The 25,741-nt window shown below is 45.5% G+C and overlaps 2 protein-coding genes across 2 annotated transcripts in view; one reads left to right on the plus strand and one right to left on the minus strand.

Moving 5' to 3' along the window:
* Positions 1-16,378, minus strand: part of GNA12 (G protein subunit alpha 12) — a 100,207-nt gene extending 83,829 nt beyond the window's left edge. The window contains exon 1 of the mRNA XM_032755775.2: positions 16,358-16,378. The gene's annotated coding sequence lies outside the window, so the exon portion shown is untranslated. The remainder of the gene's footprint in view (positions 1-16,357) is intronic.
* A 3,578-nt stretch (positions 16,379-19,956) lies between these two features.
* Positions 19,957-20,429, plus strand: LOC116810820 (prefoldin subunit 4-like). Its single transcript, XM_032755776.2, has one exon. The coding sequence runs from the start codon at positions 20,018-20,020 to the stop codon at positions 20,372-20,374; it is 357 nt and encodes a 118-aa protein (XP_032611667.1). The 5' UTR covers positions 19,957-20,017; the 3' UTR covers positions 20,375-20,429.
* The last annotated feature ends 5,312 nt before the right edge of the window (positions 20,430-25,741 follow it).

The following is a 25,741-nucleotide window of genomic DNA, read 5'->3' on the forward strand; positions in this document are numbered from 1 at the left end:
AGCACTGTTGATCGCAGGGAAAACGGTAAACAACCTGAATACGCATTCGCAGGGAACGGATCAGCAATTACGGTAAGTAATGTGATGGTGGAAAGAAGTAAACTAGATCTTCATGCACCCACATAGACAGCACGCACATGTGTTGCCAGCAAATCCTTTTTTTTTTTTTGAGATAGTCTTGATCTCGCCGCCCAGGCTGGAGTGCAATGGCACGGTCTTGGCTCACTGCAACTGCCACCTCCCTAGTTCAAGCGATTCTCCTGCCTCAGCCTCCCGAGTAGCTGGGATTACAGGTGCCTGCCACTATGCCCAGCTAATTTTTGTATTTTTTAGTAGAGACGGGTTTCACCATGTTGACCAGGCTGGTCTCGATCTCCTGACCTCAGGTGATCCACCTGTCTTGGCCTCCCAAAGTGCTGGGATTACAGGCATGAGCCACTGTTCCCAGCCTAGCAAATCCATTTTTTAAATGATATATTCAAAATAATGCCATTTCTATAAATTCTTAAAAACAAGTAAAATACATATTGATTATGGACTCAAAACACATAAAGAACATGAAACGAATAAATGTCCAGCTCATGCCAGGGTTTCCTCGGTGGGAAGGGCAGTAGCAGCAGTGACAGTGAGAATGATATTGAAGCTAACATTCACTGAACAACTACTCTGTCCAGGCACAAGTCTAGCACACATTAACTCATTCAATTCTTAAGAGCAGCCAGGAGACAGCCATGATTACTGTCCCCATTTCACAGATGAGAAAACTCTGGCTAGAGAAATGATCAAGAATGTGCAATGCACTCCGGCGACTTCTTACCGCCTCCTCTGCTCCCACCGAGTCAGTCTGGGTCTCTGCCACTCTTCACTGATGCCCCTGCTCTCTTTCTTGCCCACTTCCACCTCCTACCCCTGGAGGAGGTCTACACTCCCCACTCAGCACACAATGACCCTTTTAAAAACACAGTTGGGTCAGTTCAACTCTCTACTTAAACTTTCCAATGGCTTCCCATCATACTCCACTTTATTTTTATTTATTTTTGAGACAGAGTCTCGCTCTATTGCCCAGGCTGGAGCGCAATGGTGTGACCTCGGCTTACTGCAACCTCCACCTCCAGGGTTCAAGCGATTCTCCTGCCTCAGCCTCCTTATGACAGCTGAAATTACAGGCACGCGCCACCATGCCCAGCTCATTTTTTGTATTTTTTAGTAGAGACGGGGTTTCACCACATTGGCCAGGCTGGTCTCGAACTCCTGACTTCAGGTGATCCCCCCCACTGCCTCGGCCTCCCAAAGTGCTGGGATTACAGGCATGAGCCACCACACCCGGCCCATACTCCACTTTAAATGAGAATCCTTACACAGCCTGCAAGACTGTATATCCTCCCTTACCCTGGCCACCCCATGTCCACCTGCTCTCTCGCCCTCACTCACTCTGCTCTGCCCACACCAGCCTCTCAGCTCTCTCTGTGGAGACATTATATATTTCTTCACTTACTCATTATTTGTCCCTAACCTGTCCATTACGCAGACAACATGGACTCTGTCTGACTTTTGGCCACTGCTGTTATTCCCAATGCTGAAAACAGCACCTGGCACTCAGATGTTTGTGGAACAAATGAATGAATGCAGCTGATCCAAGGTCACTCAGGATTCTGGTCCAAGAAGTTTGGTTCCAGTATTAGGACTAGGGAGGAGAATGGAATATAGAAGAAATATCTAAAGTAAGTTATGACAAATGTTGTCACCTATTAATTGTGAAGAAGGAATTCTTTGTTAATTATCATCTCCTTCTTCCCTCCCTTCCTTTAGTTTTATTTTTAAGTCTCCATAAGTACACTACACATGAATTATTAGTTCCAAATGTACTAGAACACCTGCTTTCATGGTTAGGAAACTAAACAAAAAAAGAAGAAAAAGTACTAGAACACTGTAAGATTGCTCTTAATGTTTCAAGTAGGACTGTAGTTCACTATAACATATTAAAATTAATTCAATGAACACGGAATGACTCTACACAGCTAACAGGCATGTCAGGGTTTTGTAGGTTCTAGGGGGAGTCATCATTAAGAACATCAATTATTTACATAATAGTGTAATTCTGCCGTTAAAAAACTGGCCATCTGACATAGAACAAAGTTTGTTTACCACATCAGTACTGACCTCTGGGGCTGGGGAATTCTGTTTTGGAGCGCCTCACACACTGCAGGACGGTCAGCAGCATCTCCACCCATCAGATGCCAGCAGCACCCATCAGTGTCACAACCAAACACGCCTGCAGACACTGCCAAATGTCCCCCTGGGGAGCACAGTCTCCCCAACTGAGAACCACTGATTAGAGACTAGACAAACTACAGCTTGTAATAAAGAAAATACAACTTATAATAAAGAACAAGAAGCCTGGTGCGGTGGCTAATGCCTGTAATCCCAGCACTTTGGGAGGCCAATGTACGCGGATTGCCTGAGGTCAGGAGTTCGAGATCAGCCTGGGCAACATGGTGAAACCCCGACTCTAATAAAAACACAAAAAATATCTGGACATGGTGGCGTAGCCCTGTAGTCCCAGCTCCTCAAGTGGCTGAGGCATGAGAATCGCCCGAACCCAGGAGGTGGAGGTTGCAGTGAGCTGAGATCGCGCCACTACACTCCAGCGTGGGTGACAGAGTGAGGCCCTAACTCAAAAAAAAAAAAAAAAAAGCAAAGGACAAACGAACAAGGGAGGCGACTCAAACTGGCCTCTCCCACAGGTTTTGCTTGCCGTTTTCACTTATTCTCTCTGACCAGCCTCACAACCCTTTCGTGGTCCCCTGTAACTGGAAGGCGGTAAGGCAGGCCACAAGTCCGTGGCATGGGCAGAATTCTAAAAACGGCCCAGGGTATTCATCAATCGGGAATCTAGGTGAAAGGCCTTTGCAGAGGTAATTAAGGCTACCAATCAGCTGAGCTTAAAATAGGGCAATTATTCTGGATTACCCTGCGAGCCTGATGGAGTCACCAGTCCTTACAAGCAGATGCGGAAGGTGGAAAAGTCTGGTAGGTTCCTTGTGAGCCGCTCACTGCCGGTTCTGAGATGCAGGGGCTGCAAGCAAGGCTGGAGGGAGGCCTCCAGGAGCCTAGGGAGGTCAGAAAAGAAACCGGACCTCAGTCCTACAGCTGCAAGGACCTGAACCCTTGCCACAACCTGAATGACCTTGGATGCCAATGCATTCCCAGAGCCTCCAAAAAGGAACACAGTCCGGCTGGAACCTTCTTGTCAGTCTCATGACACTCAGGGCAACCAACTGAGACACGCTGTGCCCAGACCTCTGACCCAAGCAACTAGGAGCTAACAAATAAATGTTTTAAGTCCCTAAGCCTGTGGTAATTTGTTACAGCGGCAACAGAAAACCAAAACAGCTGTGGAGGTGTATGTGACTCATTACTGAAAGGTGAGTTTATAAGTGAGAAACACAATAACCAAAAGCAGTCCCCTTAAGAAATTCCCTAGTCTGCATAAAAGACAAATAACCCAAGTAAAAAAATGGGCAAAGGATCTGTATAGCCATATCTCCAAAGAAGATATGCAAATGGCCCATAAGCACATGAAAAGATGCTATACTTCATTCACCATCAAGGAAAGGTAAATTGAAAATGGGATGGCTGGAATCCAAAGGACAGATAAACACAAGCACAGTTAGACCCCGAAGACCTTATATTGGTGGGAACAGAAATGGTGCGGCCAATTCAGAAACACTCGGGTAGCTCATCAAAATGTTAAACATAGGCTGGGCGCGGTGGCTCACGCTTGTAATCCCAGCACTTTGGGAGGCCGAGGCGGGTGGATCACGAGGTCAGGAGATCGAGACCATGGTGAAACCCCGTCTCTACTAAAAATACAAAAAATTAGCCGGGCGTGGTGGCGGGCGCCTGTAGTCCCAGCTACTCGGAGAGGCTGAGGCAGGAGAATGGCGTGAACCCAGGAGGCGGAGCTTGCAGTGAGCCGAGATTGCGCCACTGCACTCTAGCCTGGGCGACAGAGCCAGACTCCGTCTCAAAAAAAAAAAAAAATGTTAAACATAGAGCAACCATTTGACTCAGCAATTCCACTCCTAGGAATACACCCAAGAGAAAACATGTTCACACCAAAACCCGCACATGGATGTTTATAGCAACATCATTCATAACACACAAAAGATGGAAAGAACCTAGATGCCACTGACTGAGGCACGGATAAACAAAACGGGGTATAGCAAAAGGGAATGCTATTCGGCCGCTTAGAGGGATGACGATGCCACGCTACAGCATGGATGAACGTTGAAGAAACGATGCTAAGAATTCCGTCACAGAAGACAACATACTGTATGATTCCATTTACATAAAATGTTCGGAAAAGGCAAATCAACAGCGTCGAGAGAAATCCACGGCATCGAGAGTGGGCTGGTGGCCGCCCGGGGCTGAGGCTGGGGCAGGAGGAAAATGTGCAGTGGCTGCAGGGTTTCTTTCTGGGGTGATGAAAATGTTTTAAAATTGACTGTGGTGATGGCTGCACAGCTCTGTAAATAGACTGAAGTCCACTGAATTGTAGGCTTTAAATGAGGGCATGGTATGATATGTGAGTTATAGCTCAATAAAGCTTTTTTTTTTTTTTTTTTTTAAAGCTGAGGCCAGGCATGGTGGCTCATGCCTGTAATCCCAGCACTTTGGGAGGCTGAGGCGAGAGGATCGCTTGAAACTAGCCCAGGAGACATGCAAAACCCTATCGCTACAAAAAAATAAAAAATAAAATTAAAAAAGTTTAAAAGTTGAAAAAGTTCCCGGCGCTGTAAAGCACAGAGCATGGAAGTGACACACAGTGTGGCAGCTGCTTGTTGTCCAGACCTGCCCCACTGGCCAGTCACCAGCTCCTGGCTCACTGACCACCCTGGCCTCTGCCCTGCAATCTTCCAAAGAGGAAACTCCAACTGTGTCTTTTAAAACTTTTTAGAGACAGGATCTCACTCTGTCACCCAGACTGGAATGCAGTGGTGCAATCATAGCTCTCTGCAGCTTTCAAGCTCCTGGACTCAAGCCATCCTCTCACCTCAGCCTCCCATGTAGCTGGGATTACAGGCATGCGCCACCATGTCCAGCTAATTTTTTTAAAAATTTCTAATAGAGATGGGATCTATGTTGCTCAGGCTGGTCTTGAACTGCTGACTTCAAGAAATCTCCTGCCTTGGACTCCCAAAGTGCCAGGATTGCAGGCGTGAGCCACCGCACCCGGCCTGCATCCATGTTTTCATCAACATGGACAAAACTCCACAGGAATAGCTCCCATTTTACAAAAATGTTGTCTAGATGAAAGATGCCAATCAATTATTCTCTGGTTAATGTTCTGCTTATTCTTGGCTTAAGAATTTTTGTGATGACACTTAGATTACAGATGTTCTGCAAGACAGGCTGAGAAACAGAATAACTCCAATCACTCCTGCTGTATCCTGAGGGGAGACTCCCCCCAGCCTGTTTAACACGGGGACACGCTGCCTCCCATGGCAAGGTGACTGTCTTGCTGCTGACCCGGGCAAAAAGACCATGAGAATGAATTCACCAACCAGGGTTCCCTTCCCTTGTAAATAGTGTGAGAAAATGGATGTCAGTCTCCAGTTGACCGCAGAGAAATCATGGCCAGGTGTTGGCACTTACAGAGAAGAATGAATACAGAACTGCTTTAATCATCCACTCAGGAAACTCCCCAATTGTATCAATGACTCTATATAAGGAAAGGAGGCTTGCAACTCCAAACTAACTCACTGGGTGGCCCCAAGCAAAACAATTCACCCCAAACGGTGTGCCCTATGGACAAGAGAAACTCCGACAGTTATTCTGTTTTCTCAGCTCCCTGTTCCTCGTTTTCCTCCACCTTAGCAAGACAGTGATGAACAATGCTAGGTAAGCTCTTTCCCTTCCTGTGGCAAGTCTAGCAGCAAAGGGCTAGTTGCCAGGAAACCCGAGGTTACACCATATTCCTACTTAGTGGAATCCCGACCTTCATGTTACTAAAACATGAAAAATACTTTGTTTACAAGATCATCGATATTAAAATTTGGCTTTCAAGTTCCCTAAGACCTTTCTCCTGTATTTATTACAAGAATTTATTTATGCATCCAACAAATACTCAAATGCCTACTATGTGCTGCCATGGTGCCAGGCCCTAGGGACACAGGGGAATCAGACCAGGCCCTTGCATGCCCGCCCAGGCTGACATTCCAGGATGTGATGACTAGAACTATGTAAAATGTGATATACACATCAACAAGGGTGATTCAGATTAACACCAACATTTCTTAACAAACCTAGCTAAAAAATTTTCGAATGTGCTTAGCTTTCCCATTCTCTTTTAACTTTTTATCTAAAACCTACAAATTCTGAAGCTTCTGTGGGAAGCTATGCCTCCTCCGAGATGTTGTTCTTCGTACATTTTCAACCATAAGGCAACAGCGACTGGAGTGGTTGTTTCACATCTCAGGCTTCGCTGGTGCAATTCTTCAGAATTCAGAGATCTACCTACTGGAACTAGCATCTGTAGACTGTCCAGTAACTAAGAGTGATAGTTCTGAGTTAGGTGGGCCTGAGACCTGGCACACTCTTACCTCCCCAATCTAAGACATAGCTTATGGAAGTCCCCTTCTCAAACTCTGATAAAGATTGAAGGGCCAAGCGTGGTGGCTCTCGCCTGTAATCCCAGCACTTTGGGAGGCCAAGGTGGGAGGACTGCTTGAGCCCAAGAGTGTGAAACTAGCCTCAGTCAATAAAAAGGACTGCAAGCCCAGGGCAGGAGGACTGCTTGAGCCCACGAGTTTGAGACCAGGCTGGGCAACATAGTGAGTCCTCGTTTCTACAGAAAAATTAGCCAGGCATGGTGGTGCGTGCCTGTGGTCCCAGCTACACAGGAGGCTGAACTGAGAGGATCACTTGAGCCCAGAAAGTAAAGGCTGCAGCGAGCTTTAAGAAAAGAAAAAAAGATTTAAAGACAATGACTTGGAAAGGAGTTGAAGGAGATAAACACTCAACCCCCTCAGTCCCTAAGAGAGTCTGCTCAGCCCACTCCTAAAAGTGATAAAAAGGTGCTCCCTAGATTCACTATCAGTCCTCTGCCCATTCCCTGGCCTCCCATTACTGGAATTCAACATGGTTTAAGAGGTTAAAGACACTGAGTCTTTCAGGGACATTACAGTTACCAACCACTCTGATGGCCTTGAAGAAAGTAACTTTAATTCTCAGTAACTATTTGTATATTATTTGTAACTAAAAACGTGGGGTCCCAGGCATCATCTATGGCAGGCTTTGTTGGAGGGCCTTTTCCAGGCTTCCCAGTGTAGTCCAGAAACGGCCCCATACCCTGAAGAGCCCTCCTGTCTGCTTCATCCAGCATACACACAAACCCAAGGGACCCGCCTTCTCCAGCTCCACAGAGACAAGAGGGAACTATTTATATAAAAAGGCTACTTATCTGACTGAAGGCTGATAGCAGTAAGGGCAAAAGTGTGTTCTGACACTCCAACTTCGACCGCAGCCCCAATTCAGAGCTTTGATGGCATGCAGGAAGAGTGCTTGGGGAAGGTAACAGGAACAGGGGGCATAAGGAAGAAGAAATGAGAACGCTCAAGAATTAGACAATCATTCTTTGGTCTTTCAAGCATGCTAATAATAACCCTCTGCAGATTTAGAAAAATAAAACCGTTCTGGAAGAGGCTAGTCATTGCTTAAAAGAATTAGAACAATTCGTTCAATAAGCACTTAGGAAGTGTCTGTTACAAGCTGGAATACAGGAAAAATAAAAATGCAATCCTCAATGTCAAAGGATCTCATTCTAGTTGGCTAGGCAAACAAAACTAAAAAAAAAAATTAAAAATTAAAAAAGCATGTTGTAGACATAATAAAGCACAAACTACCTGTTAATATCTATAAAACCCAATGCAAATGAGTAAACTTCACAGAATAAAGATCATGCAGTAAAATTACATAGAGAAAGACGCAATGTCTTTTCTAAGACTCTTTTTCCTATAAAAATAACGTGCATTCTAGAAAACAGAGAAAAGGGCAATAAAAATAAATCCCCTTTAATTAGAGAGAAATGCTCATTACATGTTAGTGTCATTACCATATGCCACCACCATCATTCATTTTGTTCACATTCAAAACATGGTTCCTAAAAGATAGTTCACTCCTTTTCCAGTTCAACAGACCACACCCATGTCTCCCTGCTCAAAAATGGTATTTTCAACATCAATGCTTTCACAACATTTCTAGGATCTGACCGCTTCCCAGCATCACCACTCCTAACATGCTGGTCCCACAGATCACGATGACAGCCTCTCACTGCCCCCACGTCCACCTGGTCTCCCTCAGTGAGGGTGGCCAGAGCAACCCTGTGAATGTCCAAGTCAGATCCTGCTACTTCCCTGCAGAAATCCTCAGGGACAAAGAGCCCCACACACACAGAGTTAAGGCCCGTGTCTTCCCAGTGGCCTCCAAGGCCCATGGGGCCTGCACCCACCTCTGCCCATCCAGGGGTCTCCTCCCTCACTGCACGGCCATCACACTGGCTCCTCTGGGTCTATGGAGGCCTTTGCACTTGGGGTACTCTCCCCACCACCTCTGCAGGCGGCTCCCTGCCACCCCTGACATGGACACACTCTCGCCCTGCTTTCTCCTGCCCTCAGCACTTGTTGCTTTCTAACATTTCATAAGACATGCCTGTTTACCCTGTGGATTGTCTGTTTCCCACACTAGAATGTAAGCTCTACACAGCAAGGATTTGTTTCCAATGATGTATCCTGGGCACTTGACTAGAGGTGTTCGATAAATATCAGCTGATTCACTGACTTATTAAAAGCTGTGTAGTGCCCATCACACACCACAATTCAATCAGTTAGCTCCGACATGTGGCGATTAGATCGTTCCAGGATTTTAACAATGCAAACCAAACTGCAATAAAAATCCCTGCTGCTCAAAGTGTGGCTGAGGACCGGTGGCAGCACAGTCATCACCTAGGAGCTTACAGACCTCCCAGGCCTGCTGAATAAAATCTGCATTTGAACAGCATGGCCAGGTGACAACAGGCACAGGAAGTCCAAGAACCACTTTCCGACTAAGGACAAGTGAGGAGGCCCCTCTCCCTCAGGCCCTGTGAGGGTGAGGTCTGCACCTGGGGGTGGACAGACGCCTGGTTTGCCTCCTCCTAGATTTCGCCCTGGGTAGTACCCAAGACTCCATGACCATCTCTAAACGTCAGACTGCCACCAGAAGAGAGGTTACAACAATTTACATCCTAAATCCAGGCACCCAACAGGAAATAAGCAGCACACTCAAATTAGGAGCTCATCACAAAGGTGTGGGGGAAGCCCGAGAAACAAGACAGAAGGAATCCTGGGGGAGTGCGGGGGGAGAAGAAATACTGAACCTCACTTTCTTCCCTCCCTCCCTCCGAGCTCCTTGCCAGGACTTCCCACTGGCCAACCAGAAGCCAGAAAGCACAACACTCGCTGCTACAATCTATACAGGTCACCTCGAGAGCAGAGGGCTGGCAGAAGCAGGAGAGAGGGCGGGAAGGGGCGGACAGAAGCTTCCCAGCATGTGCGCCCCCAGCAGTGTATGAAGACGCTTTCCTCTTTTCCCAAAAGGGGTGTGTTTTCATTTGACATAATATGAAGACGCCATGAAGAAGGTGTAAACTAGGGAAGGACGTGCTGGAGAGACGGGAGCTACCTCAGAAAGAAGTGCGTTTGTGCCAGTATACAGCTACTGTGGTCATTTCTGGCTGAGAAGGTATCGAGCTGATGGGAGGCTGAGGGGCCGCTATAATTTTGTAAACAGGAAAGCAGCCTTACGAAAAATGCCTGAGAAAGCGTGTGCTGGTGATTGCGTCCAGGACACTGAAGGAAGAAGGACGCAGAGCAGGGAAATGGCTGTGGTGGGGCCGCAGACACAAAACAATTGTGGCAGCTGAAAAGAACAAGTCTTTAGAGTACGTTCATTCCAGCGTTCATCCCAGCATTCCCACCACCCAGGGGACAATTAGCACATAGAAAGACGCTCCACACCATATATCACTAGGGCACTGCTAATTTAAACACTGAGATGCCATTCCTCACCTCTTAGGGCGGCTAAAATCCAAAACAGACAATGCCACATGGTAGCCAGGAAGTGGAGCTACAGGAACTCTCATTCCCCGCTCTGGGAATGCAAACTCCAGAAGACAGTTGGGCAGTTTCTTACAAAACTAAACATACTTGGGCGGGGGGCGGTGGCTCACACCTGTAATCCTAGCACTTTGGGAGGCCCAGGCAGGCGGATCAGGAGGTCAGGAGTTTGAAACCAGCCAAGACAACACGGTGAAACCTTGTCTCTACTAAAAATACAAAAAATTAGCCAGGCTTGGTGGTGGATGCCTGTAATCCCAGCTATTTGGGAGGCTAAGACAAGAGAATCACTTGAACCCGGGAGGCGGAGGTTGCAGTGAGCCGAGATTACGCCACTGTACTCCAGCCTGGGTGACAGAGTGAGACTCCATCTCAAAGAAAAAAACAAAACAAAAAAACAAACAAACAAACAAAAAACAAATACTTGTACCATATAATCCAGCAATTAACTGCACTTCAAATGAGTTGAAAACTTTTGTCTACACAAAAGCCTGCACACAGGTGTTTACCATAGCTTTATTCATAATTGCCAAAACTTAGAAGTCACCAAAATGTCCTTCAGCAGGCAAATGGATCAACAAAGTGTGGTACATCCATACAAAGTATATAACTCCATAATGAAAAGAAATAAACTAGCATGCCACGGAAAGACACAGAAACCTTAAATATGTATTGCTAAGTGAAAGAAGGCATGTGAAAAGGCTACATATTCCTGATTCCAACTATAGGACATTCTGGAAAAGGAAAAATGATGGAGACAGTAAACGCTCAGTGGCTGCCAGGGGTTGAGGGGAGACAAGGAAGGAGGGACGAACAGGCAGAACAAGGGGGATTTTTAGGGCAGTGAAACTATTTTGAATGATGCCATAACGGTAGAGACATTTGTCAAAACCCATAGAACTATACGACACGAGTGAACCCTAATGCAAACCATGGACTTCAGTTAATAATATATTCCTATTCACGCACAACTTTCACAACCCTACCACACTAATCAAGATGTTATTCACAGGGGAAAGCTGGTGTGGGGGAGGCAGGGAGTGTGTGGGAAATCTGTATTTTCTGCTCAGTTTTTCTGTAAACCTAAAATTAAGTGATAAAGTATATTAATTTTAAAAAAGTGAAGGAAGCCAGACACAAAAGGTCACATATTATATGATTCCATTTATATGAAATACTCAGAATAGGTAAATTCATGGAGACAGAAAACAGATTAGTGGTTGCCGGGGGCTGGGAGGAGGAGGGAATGGGGAGTCGCTGCTAACGCGTCCAGATCTCCTTTTGGAGTGATTAGAACGTTTTGGAACTTGATAGAGGTGGTAGGTGAACAACACAGTGAATGTACTAAATGCTACTGAATGTACACTTCAAGATGATTAATTGTATGGTATGTGAATTTTACCTCGATTATTTAAAAAAACAGAGTGAAAACAAAAAGGTGGTATTAACGAAACTTCAGCTGGTCAGGTGAAGTCTGTGATGTCGCATGAGAATTCAAGCACTGTGGGTTGGACTGAAGGCAATAAACTGAGGGAATAACCACCAAACTGACTGGGAGGGAACCACAGTGGCTTCTGCATAACCAGGCGGAGGACAGTGGGGCTGGGCTGGTCCGTCGGCGGCGCAGAGGACAGAACAGGACTCCTGACTGCAGTGACACCAGGATGTGACTTAGAATAGGGCAGATGGCAGGACCAATGTCAGAACCACTCAGAGAAAGGAGTTATAATGAAGGAAAGAATCACCTAATTATAAAAACATACCAAAGAAAATAAATATCCATGTATATCTATCATGAGGTATCGCTAATTAACTACAAAAACATTACACAAATTTTTTTAGAAGACTCAATTCAAGATTGAAGTCTTTTAACCTACTTCTAAAACACCTACATTTGAAACATTCTCCCTACCCCCAATACTTTATTTAAATTTTTGTTTTTAATTAATGAAAGACTAGAAAAGGGCACCTTACTTTACTAGAAGAGTTCTAATTTGCTCCAGACAACAGGAAAGAACTCAGGCAAGTTGGTGGCTCTTTTCCTGAAGTTACCAAGAATTAAGAAACAAGACAAGTTTCCAATTAAAAAAGAAAATGCCGAAGATGTTGTGGTCTCCATGGCAGATATTTACACATTCTAAAAATATTCAAGATTACAGAAATTGTAAAGCAAGATTCAAACCAGAAATTAAAACATCTACAATTCAAAATGAAAACTTCCCGAAAACTGCAGGGGAATACAGGGAGAAAAGGCTTTAAATAATCACTACCGGACAGCTAAATTATATTCCTAAGGATTTGTACTATAAAATCACTATCACCAATGCAGTTTCTAAACTAATGTTTGCTGTAGAAAGTAGTTATTTTTATTTTTTTAGAGACAGGGTCTCACTGTCGACAGCCCAGGCTGGAGTGCAGTGGCACGATCATAGCTTACTGTAATCTTGAACTGCTGCACTCAAGCGATCCTCCGGCCTCGGCCTCCCAAACTGCTGGGATTATAGGCATGAGCCTCCACATCCAGCCAGTATTGTTATATGGTACCAGGGACGCAGCGGGGGAAAGACTAAAGTGTTGTCTACCAAGCTGGTTGCAGGTGGCTGCCCCCAAGTCGTCTAACTCCTATTACCTTAGGGCACTACGTTAAAACACCAGGAAAGGGAAAACAAACAAAACTATTCCTGCTCTAGGGACTTCAGTTTAGCAGGTGGCCAAAGAGATAAATTTCCCTCTACTCCAATAGAGTCTTCTTTAGTGGATATACCCATATGAAAATGGCCTGCTTGGCCAGGCACAGTGGCTCACACCTGTAATCCCAGCATTTTGGGAGGCCAAGGTGGGCGGGTTGCTTGAGCTCAGGAGTTTGAGACCAGCCTGGGCAAGATGGCAAAATCTACCAAAATCTTAATTTTTCTCTACAAAGTTTTTTAAAAGTGAGCCAGGTGTGGTGGTGTCTGCCTGCAGTCTCAGTTACTTGGGAGGCTGAGGTGAGAGGATGGCTTGGGCCCAGGAGGTGAAGGCTGCAGTGAGCCAAGATCACATCACTGCACTCCAGCCTGGGCGACAGAGCCAGACCCTGTCTCCAAAAAAAAAAGAAAAGAAAAAAGAAAATAAGAAAATAATGGTCTGCTCATTGTATGAAGTACAAAGGGCTCACCCCCGTGAGAGCAGAGACCAGCTATTTGTACAAAAGGCCCTTTGCCGCTGTTGGCCCTGACAAATAGGTCTCTGCCCCAGGCAGTTTAAAATCAGGCACACAGAAGGAGAAAGCCTAGAATTGGGAAATCCTCCACCCCTATTTCCCTCTGTGGGGAGAGATAAGAAAAACTAAGGCTTCTTTGAACACTGAGGTTTAGGTACATGTCTTTTGGGCAAATGCCTGAAGGAGTCCAGTGTCTCTCTGACTCCCAACTCTACAGCCATGGGTACGCTGACAGTGGGTAGGATTCAGAGACATTCCCTTGCATCATTGTTCATTACTATTCAGTTCCTTCCTGTCTCCGATGTACCTATGAGATCTATGATGATGCTGAGTTTTCAATCTATCTCATTACTTCTGCCATTTCACTTTGCATCTCATGTTAATGCTTTCTCATATCCTGGAGCTCTTGTTTTATATCATCTATATGCTTATTATTCTTATACAATATAGAGCACTCTTGGGCAGGCTACTTCTCTTTCATAGTTTCTCTTCTTACCCTGTTTTTCATCTGACTTTTCCGTGCTATTTTTCCTCTCGTCCTCTTTTCTTTTGGGACACTGTTTCGGAGCTGCCATGTCGTCCCTTTCCAGCCTCCCTGTGGCAGCCCTCCACCAGCCTGTTCTCAGACGTCCTCGAGGCCAGTTGTTCCTGATTCTATTTCTACCTGGTTTGTCTTCTCGGACCAGAGCTAGAGTTTGACAGAAGGACGCTGCTTTCAATCCCTGTCTGAGGAAAGGGAGATGATGAAAGCTGGGAACTTGTCTGAGGCTAGAGGATTTTCTCCTGCTAGCTAGTAAGTGTCCCAACCTCCAGTGGACTCCTGCCTCGAGCTGTGGTCAGCACAGAGCTCTGGGTGCCTCCACACTTCCTGCCTCCACCAAGGACCCTTTCCTTTCTAGTGTTCTCCCTGAACTTTTCCCCGGCTTCTATTCCCAACTCTGGGTCTGTTTCTCTCTAGATGGGAAGGTATCGGAATGTTTGGGGTTGCAATGGCTCTTTCTTGCCTCAATACTACCTTTAGGGACTGGGGCTGGGGTCAGGAAATGCACTACACACTCTAGAATCTTCTTTTTGCCTTGGGTGCTGTGTTCATGCTCATACGAGTCTCAGTATTTCTTCCTCTGCTCCCAGTCTAGAATCCATTTGGAAATCAAAACAGGAGTCAAGTGGATGGAGATGAAAATACTGGCCTTCTGACTAAAGAGTTTGGTTTTGGGTTTTTAGCCAAGTAGGCTCCTGACCACTGCCATAGTGGGACAAACACAGGGGAGGTGGCCCTATAGCTCTGGTAGGAGGAAGGCATGTCCCCTGTGGGCAGGGCGGCTCCCAAAGAGAGAATCTGGAGGGAATCTACAGGGCCTGAGCCCCGCCTGCTTACTGCCTTCCCCAAAATCCACCAGTCAAGCAAGTCACTCCTTCCCCGAGCAAAGGGGGATAAGGGATGGCAGGAGAGACAAGAGAATCACAGTAGCTGAGATCTCTCTGCAAGGAAACATGAGGCTAGGAAAGTGAGAATCCTTCCCATCAGAGTAAACCCCAACCTGACCTTACAGGTTTACTTGGAGGATCAAAGACATAACAGATAACATGCTTCAAAAACACAAGCTCCCTGCCAAGCGGGCTATGGCGGTGTACACCTGTGTCCTAGCTACCCAGGAGGCTGAGGTCGGAAGATCACTTGAGCCCAGGAGGTCGAAGCTGCAGTGAGCTGTGATTGCACCACTGCACTTCAGCCTAGGTGACAGAGCTAGACGCTGTCTCAAAAAAACTAATGAAAAAAAAACAAAAACAAAAGCTCCCAATGCACAGAGAAGGTATCAAGGTTTCATTCCTTCCAGGCCGTCTTCTCATCTCCTCAGCTTCTGCAGTACCTAGCACATAAACACACACTTAATAGGCATTTGTTGACTTGGTGTCCCAAGATGATTACTTTTCATGAGGCACCTGCTTTAACTAGTGCGTTCCAGCAGTCCTGGTATGTTTAAAAACAGTCTCATTGTGCTACAGTCATACCAGATAAGTACTGATAAGAAGGTAAATGACTAGTTTTCTATTTCTCAATTCTAACCAGCTCATCTCCCAGGGAGTTTTGCCTCCTGGTCCACATCACTCCACGCTTTTAACAGAGTTTTTGATCCATATCTATTTAATCAAGTCATCAGAACCTTAGGGAAAAACAGTTCCTCTCCCCACCCTAAAACTAAAATTACGGAACTTCCTTTTTTTTTTTTTTTTTTTTGAGATGGAGTCTCGCTCTGTCACCCAGGCTGGAGTGCAGTGGCGTGATCTCGGCTCACTGCAAACTACGCCTCCCGGGTTCACGCCATTCTCCTGCCTCAGCCTCCCGAGTAGCTGGGACTACGGGTGACTGCCACCAAGCCCGGCTATTTCTGTCACCCAGGCTGGAGTGCAGTGGCGTGATCTCGGCTCACTGCAAACTACGCCTCCCGGGTTCACGCCATTCTCCTGCCTCAGCCTCCCGAGTAGCTGGGACTACGGGCGACTGCCACCAAGCCCGGCTATTTTTTTGTATTTTTAGTAGAGATGGGGTTTCACCATGTTAGCCAGGATGGTCTCGATCTCCTGACCTCGTGATCTGCCCGCCTCGACCTCCCAAAGTGCTGGGATTATAGGCGTGAGCCACGGCGCCTGGCCTGGAACTTCATTTTCTTAAAAAAAAAAACACAAGTGGTCACAAAAATATAGTTATTAGTCACCTCATGTGCGCCAAAAATTGTAGATATAAACTGAGCATGAGTGGAAAACACAGATTAAAAGTCTTGTTAGTAAGTATTATACAAATAAACATCTGAACCAGCTATTCCCTCTTACCTGTAATGGAAACTGGAAGGCAGGTGAGACTTTAAGTAATAACTCCCTCATCACAAAGGTTTTGCTTGGAATACTGTGTATCTTGTCTACAAAGATGTGCAAAATTTTACCTTTAAAATGAATGTAATTTGCATCCTGTGGAGCTCAGTGACTGCCAGTATCTCACCTTGACTGAGCATCAAACTGTTTTGTTACAAATTTCTCCGCAGCCCGAATCCCTGATTTTGGCCCCGGGACATGGTTAGACTAGTCCAGGTGGACGTCTTCATCCGTCTTATGGACAGTCGAAAGGCCACTTCCACTAGGCAAGGGCTCCCCTGTCCTCCAAGTGACTTTCCCAGTGATGTTCCAGCTCATGCCCTGTCCTCCCGTTGTTTCCTGTCCCCAGAGAAGCGAACTAGGAATCAGCTCCACGACGCCAGGGCTGTGTCTCTTCCACTCACTACCATACACACAGCAGAGCACAAAGCCTAGCTCTGAACGACAGAGCAGGTCCTCCCATGGACCCGGCATCTAGCCTGGCCTTTCCCAGGTGAGACCAGGGAACCTCCACCGACTGCCCCAAACAGGCACTCGAGGGCTGCGAGGAGTCCATGCCACGCACCATCACTGGAACGTTCCCCCACGGTGACAAGAGAATTAACAGATTCTTCACTGGAACGTTCCACCATGGTGACGAGAGAATTAACAGATTCTTCACTGGAATGTTCCCCCACGGTGACGAGAGAATTAACAGATTCTTCACTGGAACGCTCCACCACGGTGACGAGAGAATTAGCACAGATTCTTTGGGTCTCAGTGTTCCTTGGGCTTAGTTTCTGTTCAGCTCGGGTTAAGTAGCTATTTGATTACTGGGGCCTGGCACACTACCACCAGCAAATACCCACTACGGCTGGTTCTCTGCTGCTGTGGTCTGATGTAACAGGGCCATGTGACAAAGTTGGTGCTGTGGACTTCAGACTAGACAGTAAAATCGATGCTGACGTTCAGAGAGAGGTGCCACCTACTTGGTCTCTACTTAAGAAAGCGGGGGTCAGGGACGTTTTCTTCCCCTTGCCGTCCAGAGCGGCTGAATGTGCTGCCCTCCAGCACCTTTCTAGCTGCTTGCAAGAGCTCCCACACTCTGCTTCTCTGTCCTCTGGATGCCGCACTTCCAAAGCAGACGTTCCAAATGCATTTGGTCAGCGGAATCAACCAGAAGCGTGGGCTTCTCTAATGGCTAACACAGGATACAAGTCATGTTTTCCATTTTGCAAAACCTGGACACACCTGAGCATTTATCCTCACAGAGAGAAAGACTAACCCATCACACGGTCAGCAACGAATATTCACACTCGGTTTTTAGGATTAAAAGGCAATCTGGTGGTCCCGAGCAGCTGCTCTGTCCAGCCCACTGGAAGCCTCCATTTCTTTTAAGTACAAACAAACCATAATAGTTACAGCATGAAATGAGCCGGCCTGTCATTATGGCATGGCACTGCCCTTCAGGTGATGCAAGTTAAGCCCTAGGTCCATTACACAACATCAGCTTCTTTGGTTTGAACATCACCCTATAATTACATCTCTAGATAAGCCCGAAGTTTAAATCTTCAGTTCCATTTAAAACCGATACGATCCATGAACCCACTCTCAACTGAGTAAGAACAGAAAATAATTACGAGCTGTCAACGGAACACTATCTCACATCAAGCACAGCCAGGTTCCAAATCTCACATGACAGATGACTGAAGGTCAAACCCTGCTCCCCCTAACTGATTTCGTTAAGATAATCAACATGTAAACTCGAAAGCTGGGGGAGAAGACCAATCACTCATGTGTTCTGAATCCCCAAAAATGGCCAGAGGAGTCTCTCTGGATTTATTTAGCTGATGGAAAAAGATGTTTTTGCTTTTTTTTTTTTTTTGGTATTACAAAAGGACCAACCATGTATGTCAAAGCATAAGGGAAACCTGTTAAATGCAATTTGCCAACAAGGCCATAAAAACCCAACTGTGCTTCCAGACCCCAGAAGCAGATGTATGCTTTCGCCGCCACACAAACCCGCTGCAGCACCAAGCCCAAAGAGGCGCTTCTGAACTCCCGAAACAGACTCTTAAAGGCTGGAACAGCAGGAGGCTTCTTCAAATTCCATACATCTTGGCAAAAAGTACATGTGATACAGCAAACAATTCTTTAAAAAAAAATTTAATTTCCAAAATTTTTACATAATCTTTGATATTCTACAACAAATGCTGTTAATCTGCAGTGCATGGGCCACTAGTAGGCCCACTCTTGGGATTCAGATGTCCAAACACTCCCCTGAAACTCTACACAGATAATGAATTTTCTAGGGAGAAGGCCCACAGCTTTCAGCTAGAGTGCTGCGACTGCAGTCCAAAGCAAGCCATCACATTACGACCACTCCTTTGAACTAGAAAGTTCTGATTCTTTAGTATCTCTATGTATTCGAATTTTTCTGTCTTAGCTGATAAATGTAGAGGCATTAAGATGGTTCTTATTTGTGTATTCTTCTCCACTTGCTGAAATCCTACGGAACCTTCAAAGGCCAGCTCAAATCACAATTCAGTAAGGCTTTTTTAGATACCTCAGCCAGAATTAATCTTCCCCACTGGCCTCCTGCAACACCTCTCTAGTGGCATTTAACATGGTATCCATTCACGCTGTATGTTAAAGTTACTTGTGCTACTGTATCCCCAGCTTGAGAGTGTGAGTGGAGAGTAGGGGCTGTGCAATATGCACTGAATATCCCCTTCTGCACCAGCGCCTAGCACAATGCCTTGCAGATTTTGTTGAACTTGATCTTTTTGTTTCAGTGGCAACAAGAGACCACCCATTCTAATCATCTAATTCTTCAAAAAGTTTCTAAAACCAGCCAAATAGTCACGCACCGCATAATGATGTTTTGGTAAAAGATGAACCACATATACGATGGTGGTCCCATAAGGTTATAACACCAGATTTTTACAGCACATTTTCTATGTTTAGATACATAAATGCTTGCCATTGTGCTACAATGGCCCACAGTATTCGGTACAGTAACATGCTGTACAGGTTTGCAGTTTGGGAGCAATAGGCATAGGTGTACGGTCAGCTATATTATCTAGGTTTGTGTAGGTCCACTCTAGGATGTTTGCGTACGAACCTCACCTAACGATGCATTTCTCGGACGGGATCCCAGTCATTAAAGCAATGTGTGACTACACGTCGCGATGTGTGACTATACATTTGCATACAAGGCAAGTCTACCTTGGGGTTGCTAAAGGCTACACCAATGCAATCATGTGGATGGTTAGGACTTCTAGTCTATATAACAAGGAACCTTCAGACAGCTAACATTTTATCCACTTCTAACTGGATGTGAAATTTAGTAATTAAAATGCTCTTGGAATTTAATGCATCACACATACATCAGGGAATGGAACCACTGTGAGATAAATCTAAGCTGGCCTGATGCCTTCCATCAGCCTGAGGCACACACCACCACCAGAGGCATTACTATACAATTTTGGAAACACCAAATACACAAACTTTAAGGACAGCCCAGTCAGGAAGTGAGGGGATATCATCTGCAGAATTAGAAAAATAAAAAGAATAAACTAGGCTGTTCACCACACCCCCATTGATGTCGGCCCAGGGGGGTTGCCAGTCCCTTTAACTGGCATGTACCAAGTCCTTCCAGGTGACATTTCCTCCCTGCATCCCAGCTTTTAGGGACCATTGGCCATAGGTCCAAGGGGAGGGAATGTGGAGACAGGGTTGTATTTCCCGGGGAATTCTGGGCCGACAGGGAGCAAGAGCGTGCTTAGGGGCAAAGTCCCATTGTCTCATGCTGTTCTCCAGTCCCGAGATGGCGGCCACCATGAAGACGACGGCTGCAGAAGATGTCAATGTTACTTTCGAAGAGCAACAGAAGATAAACAAATTTGCATGGAAGACAAGTAGAATCACAGAGCTGAAGGAAGAAATAGAAGTAAAACAGAAACAACTCCAAAACGTAGAAGATGCTTGTGATGGTACCATGCTTGCAGATGCTGACTGCTTAATGATGCCTTATCAAATCGGTGATGTCTTCATTAGCCATTCTCAAGAAGAAACACAGGAAACGTTAGAAGCAGCAAATAAAAATTTGCAAGAAGCAAGTGACGCCTTAGAATCCAAAGTCGAAGCAATTCAGTGGCTGTGAGCAGATTTGAAAGTTCAGTTGTACGCAACATTTGGGAGCAGCATAAACCTTGAAGCTGATGAAAGTTAAACATTTTATAATACTTAAAAAAATTTGTTTAATAAACTTGAATATTGTTTAAGAAAAAAGAATAAACTAGAAAGTCTTACTGGCAATCTTTACAAAAAAAAATCAAAGCAACTAGTAGATTCAAATAATGAACTGCAGAGGATAGAGTGAGGTAATGAAGTCCTCGCACTAACAGAAGGAACAACTGTGATCAGGATGGAAAAGCCCCAGACACTGAGTAAAAAGACCAGGATGATGGAGACTTCCACAAAGTAACAGCTCTACCCCTCCCAGGTCTGCCCCGTTACAGCTAAAAAGAAAGCTCTGAATGTAACACAACCAGCAAGTGCAGAAAGAAGGTGGAAAGAAGGCAGCAGGCTACCCAGCGACCTCAGGACTTGAGGACGACAAGGCAGTGAGTTCTCTGGGTGTCCTTACTGCCTCCTACTTATCCAGGATGGGTGCTGCAGAAGCCTCCAAGCTGGAACAGCCAAAAGGTATAGATAAAAAGAACTCCAAGAAGAGCCTGTTCTTGGCCAAAGGACCCGGAAAAGGATGCTTTTACAACAGCAGACCTTTTTGGCAACGCGCGTCCTATTCCAAATAACAAGAGAAGGCCAGGTGCGGTGGCCCACGCCTGTAATCCCAGCACTTTGGGAGGCCGAGGTGGGTGGATCGCCTGAGGTCAGGAGTTCAAGACCAGTCTGGCCAACACGGTGAAGTCCCGTCTCTACTTAAAATACAAAAATTAGCTGGGCGTGGTGGTGCGTGCCTGTAGTCCCAGCTACTCGGGGGGCTAAGGCAGGAGAATCACTTGAACCTGGGAGGCAGAGGTTGCAGTGAGCCAAGATTGCACCACTGCACTCCAGCCTGGGCAACAAGAGCGAAACTTCATCTCAACAACAACAAAAAACAAATACAAGACAAAACATCAGCAGAGAAACCACATATACCACCCACTGAGGTTTCAGTGGAATTGAGGGGGAGATTGATCTTCTACCCTCAAGGAACCAGGTGACATGCTCCAAGTGGCACGCCAAATAGTGCTGGCAGGGCCAAGCAGGGATCTCACCTCCCATTCTCTGCCTGGAGAAGCAGGAGGTGCTCCAATTCCCTCACCAGGGTGGTGTCAGCAAGGCCCAGTGGAGAAGTGTGCCGCCACCACGAGGCAGAAAGAGGGGATGGGAGGGTGGGAGGCTGGACTAGCTGTCGCTTTGCTACCCCCTCCCATTCCCTGGAATCAGCAAGGCCCAGAGAGGAGCTGATGTTCCAACCCCAATCAACAAGGCCACAGGGTCTTAGGGACCCAGAGGTCATTAACAAAAGTGCTAACAGCCCTATGTCAGAGTCCCAGAAGGAGAGGAGAGAGACGGACTGAAACAGCCATTCAGGAAACAATGGCTGAAAACTTCCCACATTTGGCAAGAGACATAAATGTACAGATTCAAGAAGCCAAGCAAACCCCAAATATAATAAACGGGATGAAGCCTGTGCCAAGACAAATCATAATGAAACTTCTGAAAACTAAACACAAAACTCTTCAAAGCAGCCAGAGAGGAGCAATGCATGAACTCGGAGAGGAGACCAACTCAAACGACAGTAAATTTCTCTTCCGAAACAATGTGAAGGTATCCTTCAGGAATGAAGAGGAAATACAGGCATTCTTGGACAAAGGAAAGCTAAGAGAATCTGCTGCAAGCAAACTGATCGTTAAAGAATGGCTAAAGGAAGTTCTCTAAACAGAAAGGAAATGACAACAGAAGAAGGCTTAGAGCTTCAGAAAGACCATCAGAATAGGTAAAAACAGGGACAATTTTATTCAGTCAAAAGGGTGGAAAAGATGATATAATCTCCTACTCCTAATGAGTTTTTAAAATCACAGTTGATGACTGAAGTAAACCACCTGATGTGGCATCCAAAGTCTGCTAAGAAGTGCTAAGACATTTATAGTGAAGTGGGGCGGGTAAATGGACCCAAGCCGAAGTAAAGTTTCTACACTTAAAGCTGTAAAACACCAGGGCCAGGAGACTGGAATAAGTTACATATGTATACTGTAAACCTAAGGGAACTACCAAGAAAATAATACAAAGCATTATACTTAAAAAAAAAAAAAAATTAGCCAGGGAGGATAGCTCATGCCTGTAATCTCGGCACTTTGGCTGAGGCAGGAGGATGGCTTTGAGGTTAGTAATTCAAGAGCAGCCTAAGTAACATAGTAGACACCTGTCTCTACAAAAAATAAAAATAGATTAAAAATTAGCTGGGCATGCTGGTGCACATCTGTAGTCTCAGCTACTAGGAAGGTTGAGGTGGGAGGATGGCTTGAGTCTAGGAGGTCAAGGCTACAGTGAGCCATGATCGTGCCACTGCGTTTCAGCCTAGGCAATAGCAAAAGACCTTGTCTCTAAGATAGTAACAGTCATAATAATGACTTTACCCTAAATGTAAAGAGTGGATTAAAAAATATGATGCAATAATATACTGTCTACATGAAACTCACTTCAAAACAAGGGTATTAAAAGAATGGAAAAATATATATTATGAAAGCATTAATAAAAACAGAAGTGGCTATATTAAAATATCTGATAAAGGAGACTTCAAAGAAAATTACTGGAGAAAAGGACATTGCATAATAAAAAAGGTTAATCTATCAAGATATAATAATCCTAAACATTTATGCACCACACAACAGAACCTCAAAATACATGAAACAAAAACTGATAGAGCTAAAGAAGAAATAGACAAATCCACAAATTATAATCCACAATTATAGTTGAGGACTACTGAACAATCAGCAAGGATACAGAACTCAACACCACTATCAATCAACAAGATCTGACATATGTAGAACATTCCACCAAACAAGAGCATACGCGTTTTTCATGTACTTATGGAACGTTCACGAACACAAGGCCACAGAACATCTGCCAAATAGACCATGTGCTAGGCCAGAAAACAAACCAACAAATTTAAAAGAAGTGAAACCATACACAGTGTACTCTCTGTCCACAGTGGAGTCGAACCAGAAATCAACGAAAGAGAAATAACAGGAAAATCTGTTTTTCTTTTTTTTTTGAGGCAGGGTCTCACTCTGTCGCCCAGGATAAAGTGCAGTGGCACGATGTTGGCTCATTGCAACCTCTGCCTCCCAGGTTCAAGTGATCCTCCCACCTGCCTCCCAGGTTCAAGTGTGCACCACCACACCCGGCTAGTTTGTTTTTGAAATGGAGTCTTGCTCTGTCGCCCAGGCTGGAGTACAGTGGTGTGCTCTCTGTTCACTGCAACCTCTGCCTCCTAGGTTCAAGCGATTCTCCTGCCTCAGCCTCCTGAGTAGCTGGGATTACATGCACCTGCCACTGCACCCAGCCAATTTTTGTATTTTTTGTAGAGACAGGGTTTCACCATATTGCCCAGGTTGGTCTTGAACTCCTGGGCTCAAGCAATCTGCCTGTCTTGGCCTTCCAAAGTGCTGGGATTACAGGCATAAGCCATTGCGCCTGGCCATGACATTTATGAAATGATGAAATTATCGAATTAAAGAATAGAGGCCGGGCACGGTGTCTCACGTCCGGCACTTTGGGAGGCCGAGGCAGGCGGATCACGAGGTCAGGAGTTAGGGATCAGCCTGGCCAACATGGTGAAACCCCGTCTCTACTAAAAATACAAAAATTAGCCAGACGTGGTGGTAGGCGCCTGTAATCCCAGCTACCTGGGAGGCTGGGGCAGGAGAATCGCTTGAAACCCGGAGGCGGAGGTTGCAGTGAGCCGAGATTGCGCCACTGCACTCCTGCCTGGGCGACAGAGCAAGACTCTGTCTCAAAACAACAACAACAGAATAGATTATTCACTGCCAGGGTCTGGGACAGAAAGGGGAGAGAGTGGCTACAAAAGAGCAAAATGAAGGGTCCTTCTCTGATGGAAATGCTCTGCATCATGACAGTATCGACGTCAATATCCTGGTTGTAAGATTGTGCTATCTAGTTTTACAGGGCATTACCACTAAGGGAAAGCTGGCAGAGGGTATGTGGGATCTCTAGTATTTCTTACAACTGCATAGGACTATAGAATTATCTCAAAATCAAAAGTTTAATTTTTAAAAAAAGCATGTTTAGTTCCTAGCTCTGCCATCTGCTAATTAGGTAGCTGACTTTCAACAGATTTTAACGTCTCTATCCTCAATTTCCTCATTCACTAAATGAGGTAATACCATCTGAAGCATTATGAAAATTCAACACCATATTTGAAAGGCTCAGGCACGATGTGTATAGCACACAGTCCATGGTCTAGAAGGAGCCTGTCAACACTACACCTCTATATAGCCACAAATATTACTCTAAATGGTATCATTCAAATGTCCGGTACTAAAGGCACTGCAGAGCAATTTACTTAAAGTCTCTTCCCTGGCCAGTTTTAGTGTTTCACACATGTAATCCCAGCACTTTGGGAGGCTGAGGCCGGTGGTTCGCTTGAGTTCAAGAGCTCAAGACCAGCCTGGGCAACATAGTGAGACGCCATCTCTACAAAAATTAGCTGGGTGTGGTGGTACACACCTACAGTCCCAGCTACTTGGGAGGCTGAGGTGGGAGGATTGCTTGAGCCCACGAGGCGAGGCAAGGCCACAGTGAGCCATGATCCTGCCACTGCACTCCAGCCTGGGTGACGGAATGAGACTCTGTCTCAAAAAATAAATTTTTTTTTTTTTTTTTTTTTTTTTTGAGACACAGTCTCGCACTTTGGCTCAGGCTGGAGCGCAGTGGCACGATCTCGGCTCACTGTAAGCTCCGCCTCCCAGGTTCACGCCATTCTCCTGCCTCAGCCTCCCGGGTAGCTGGGACTACAGGCGCCCACCACCACACCCGGCTGATTTTGTGTATTTTTAGTAGAGATGGGGTTTCACGAGGGTTTCACTGTGTTACCCAGGATGGTCTCGATCTCCTGACCTCGTGATCCGCCCGCCTTGGCCTCCCAAAGTGCTGGGATTACAGGCGTGAGCCACCACGCCCAGCCAAAAAATAAAAATTAAAAAATAAAATAGTCTCTTCTCAAAGTGATCTGTTCAAATAAAAATGCGGGGGTGGGGGTTGAAGAGGAGGAAACGATTTTTGGTTTTAAATTAAAAGATGAATTTCTAACTTGTTATTGAAATGGTCACGACACATGAAGTGAGTTTAATATGGAACTATAATTAGTAAAAAACAAAGCTGGAAAGGAAGAACTAGGATACCAGTTAACACATGTTGCTTCTGCTGACAAGAAAGTCAGTGGAAGTTAATGTTTCTATGCATTAGGAGGTTGTTTTCTTTTTTTCTTTTTTTTTTT

Source organism: Hylobates moloch, unplaced genomic scaffold (genome assembly GCF_009828535.3).
Source record: "Hylobates moloch isolate HMO894 unplaced genomic scaffold, HMol_V3 SCAFFOLD_1, whole genome shotgun sequence".
Lineage (NCBI taxonomy): Eukaryota > Metazoa > Chordata > Mammalia > Primates > Hylobatidae > Hylobates > Hylobates moloch.

Bases quoted from the DNA above. Each gene is read 5' to 3' on its own strand.
- LOC116810820 (XM_032755776.2), top strand. From the start codon at position 20,018: ATGCTGTTCTCCAGTCCCGAGATGGCGGCCACCATGAAGACGACGGCT.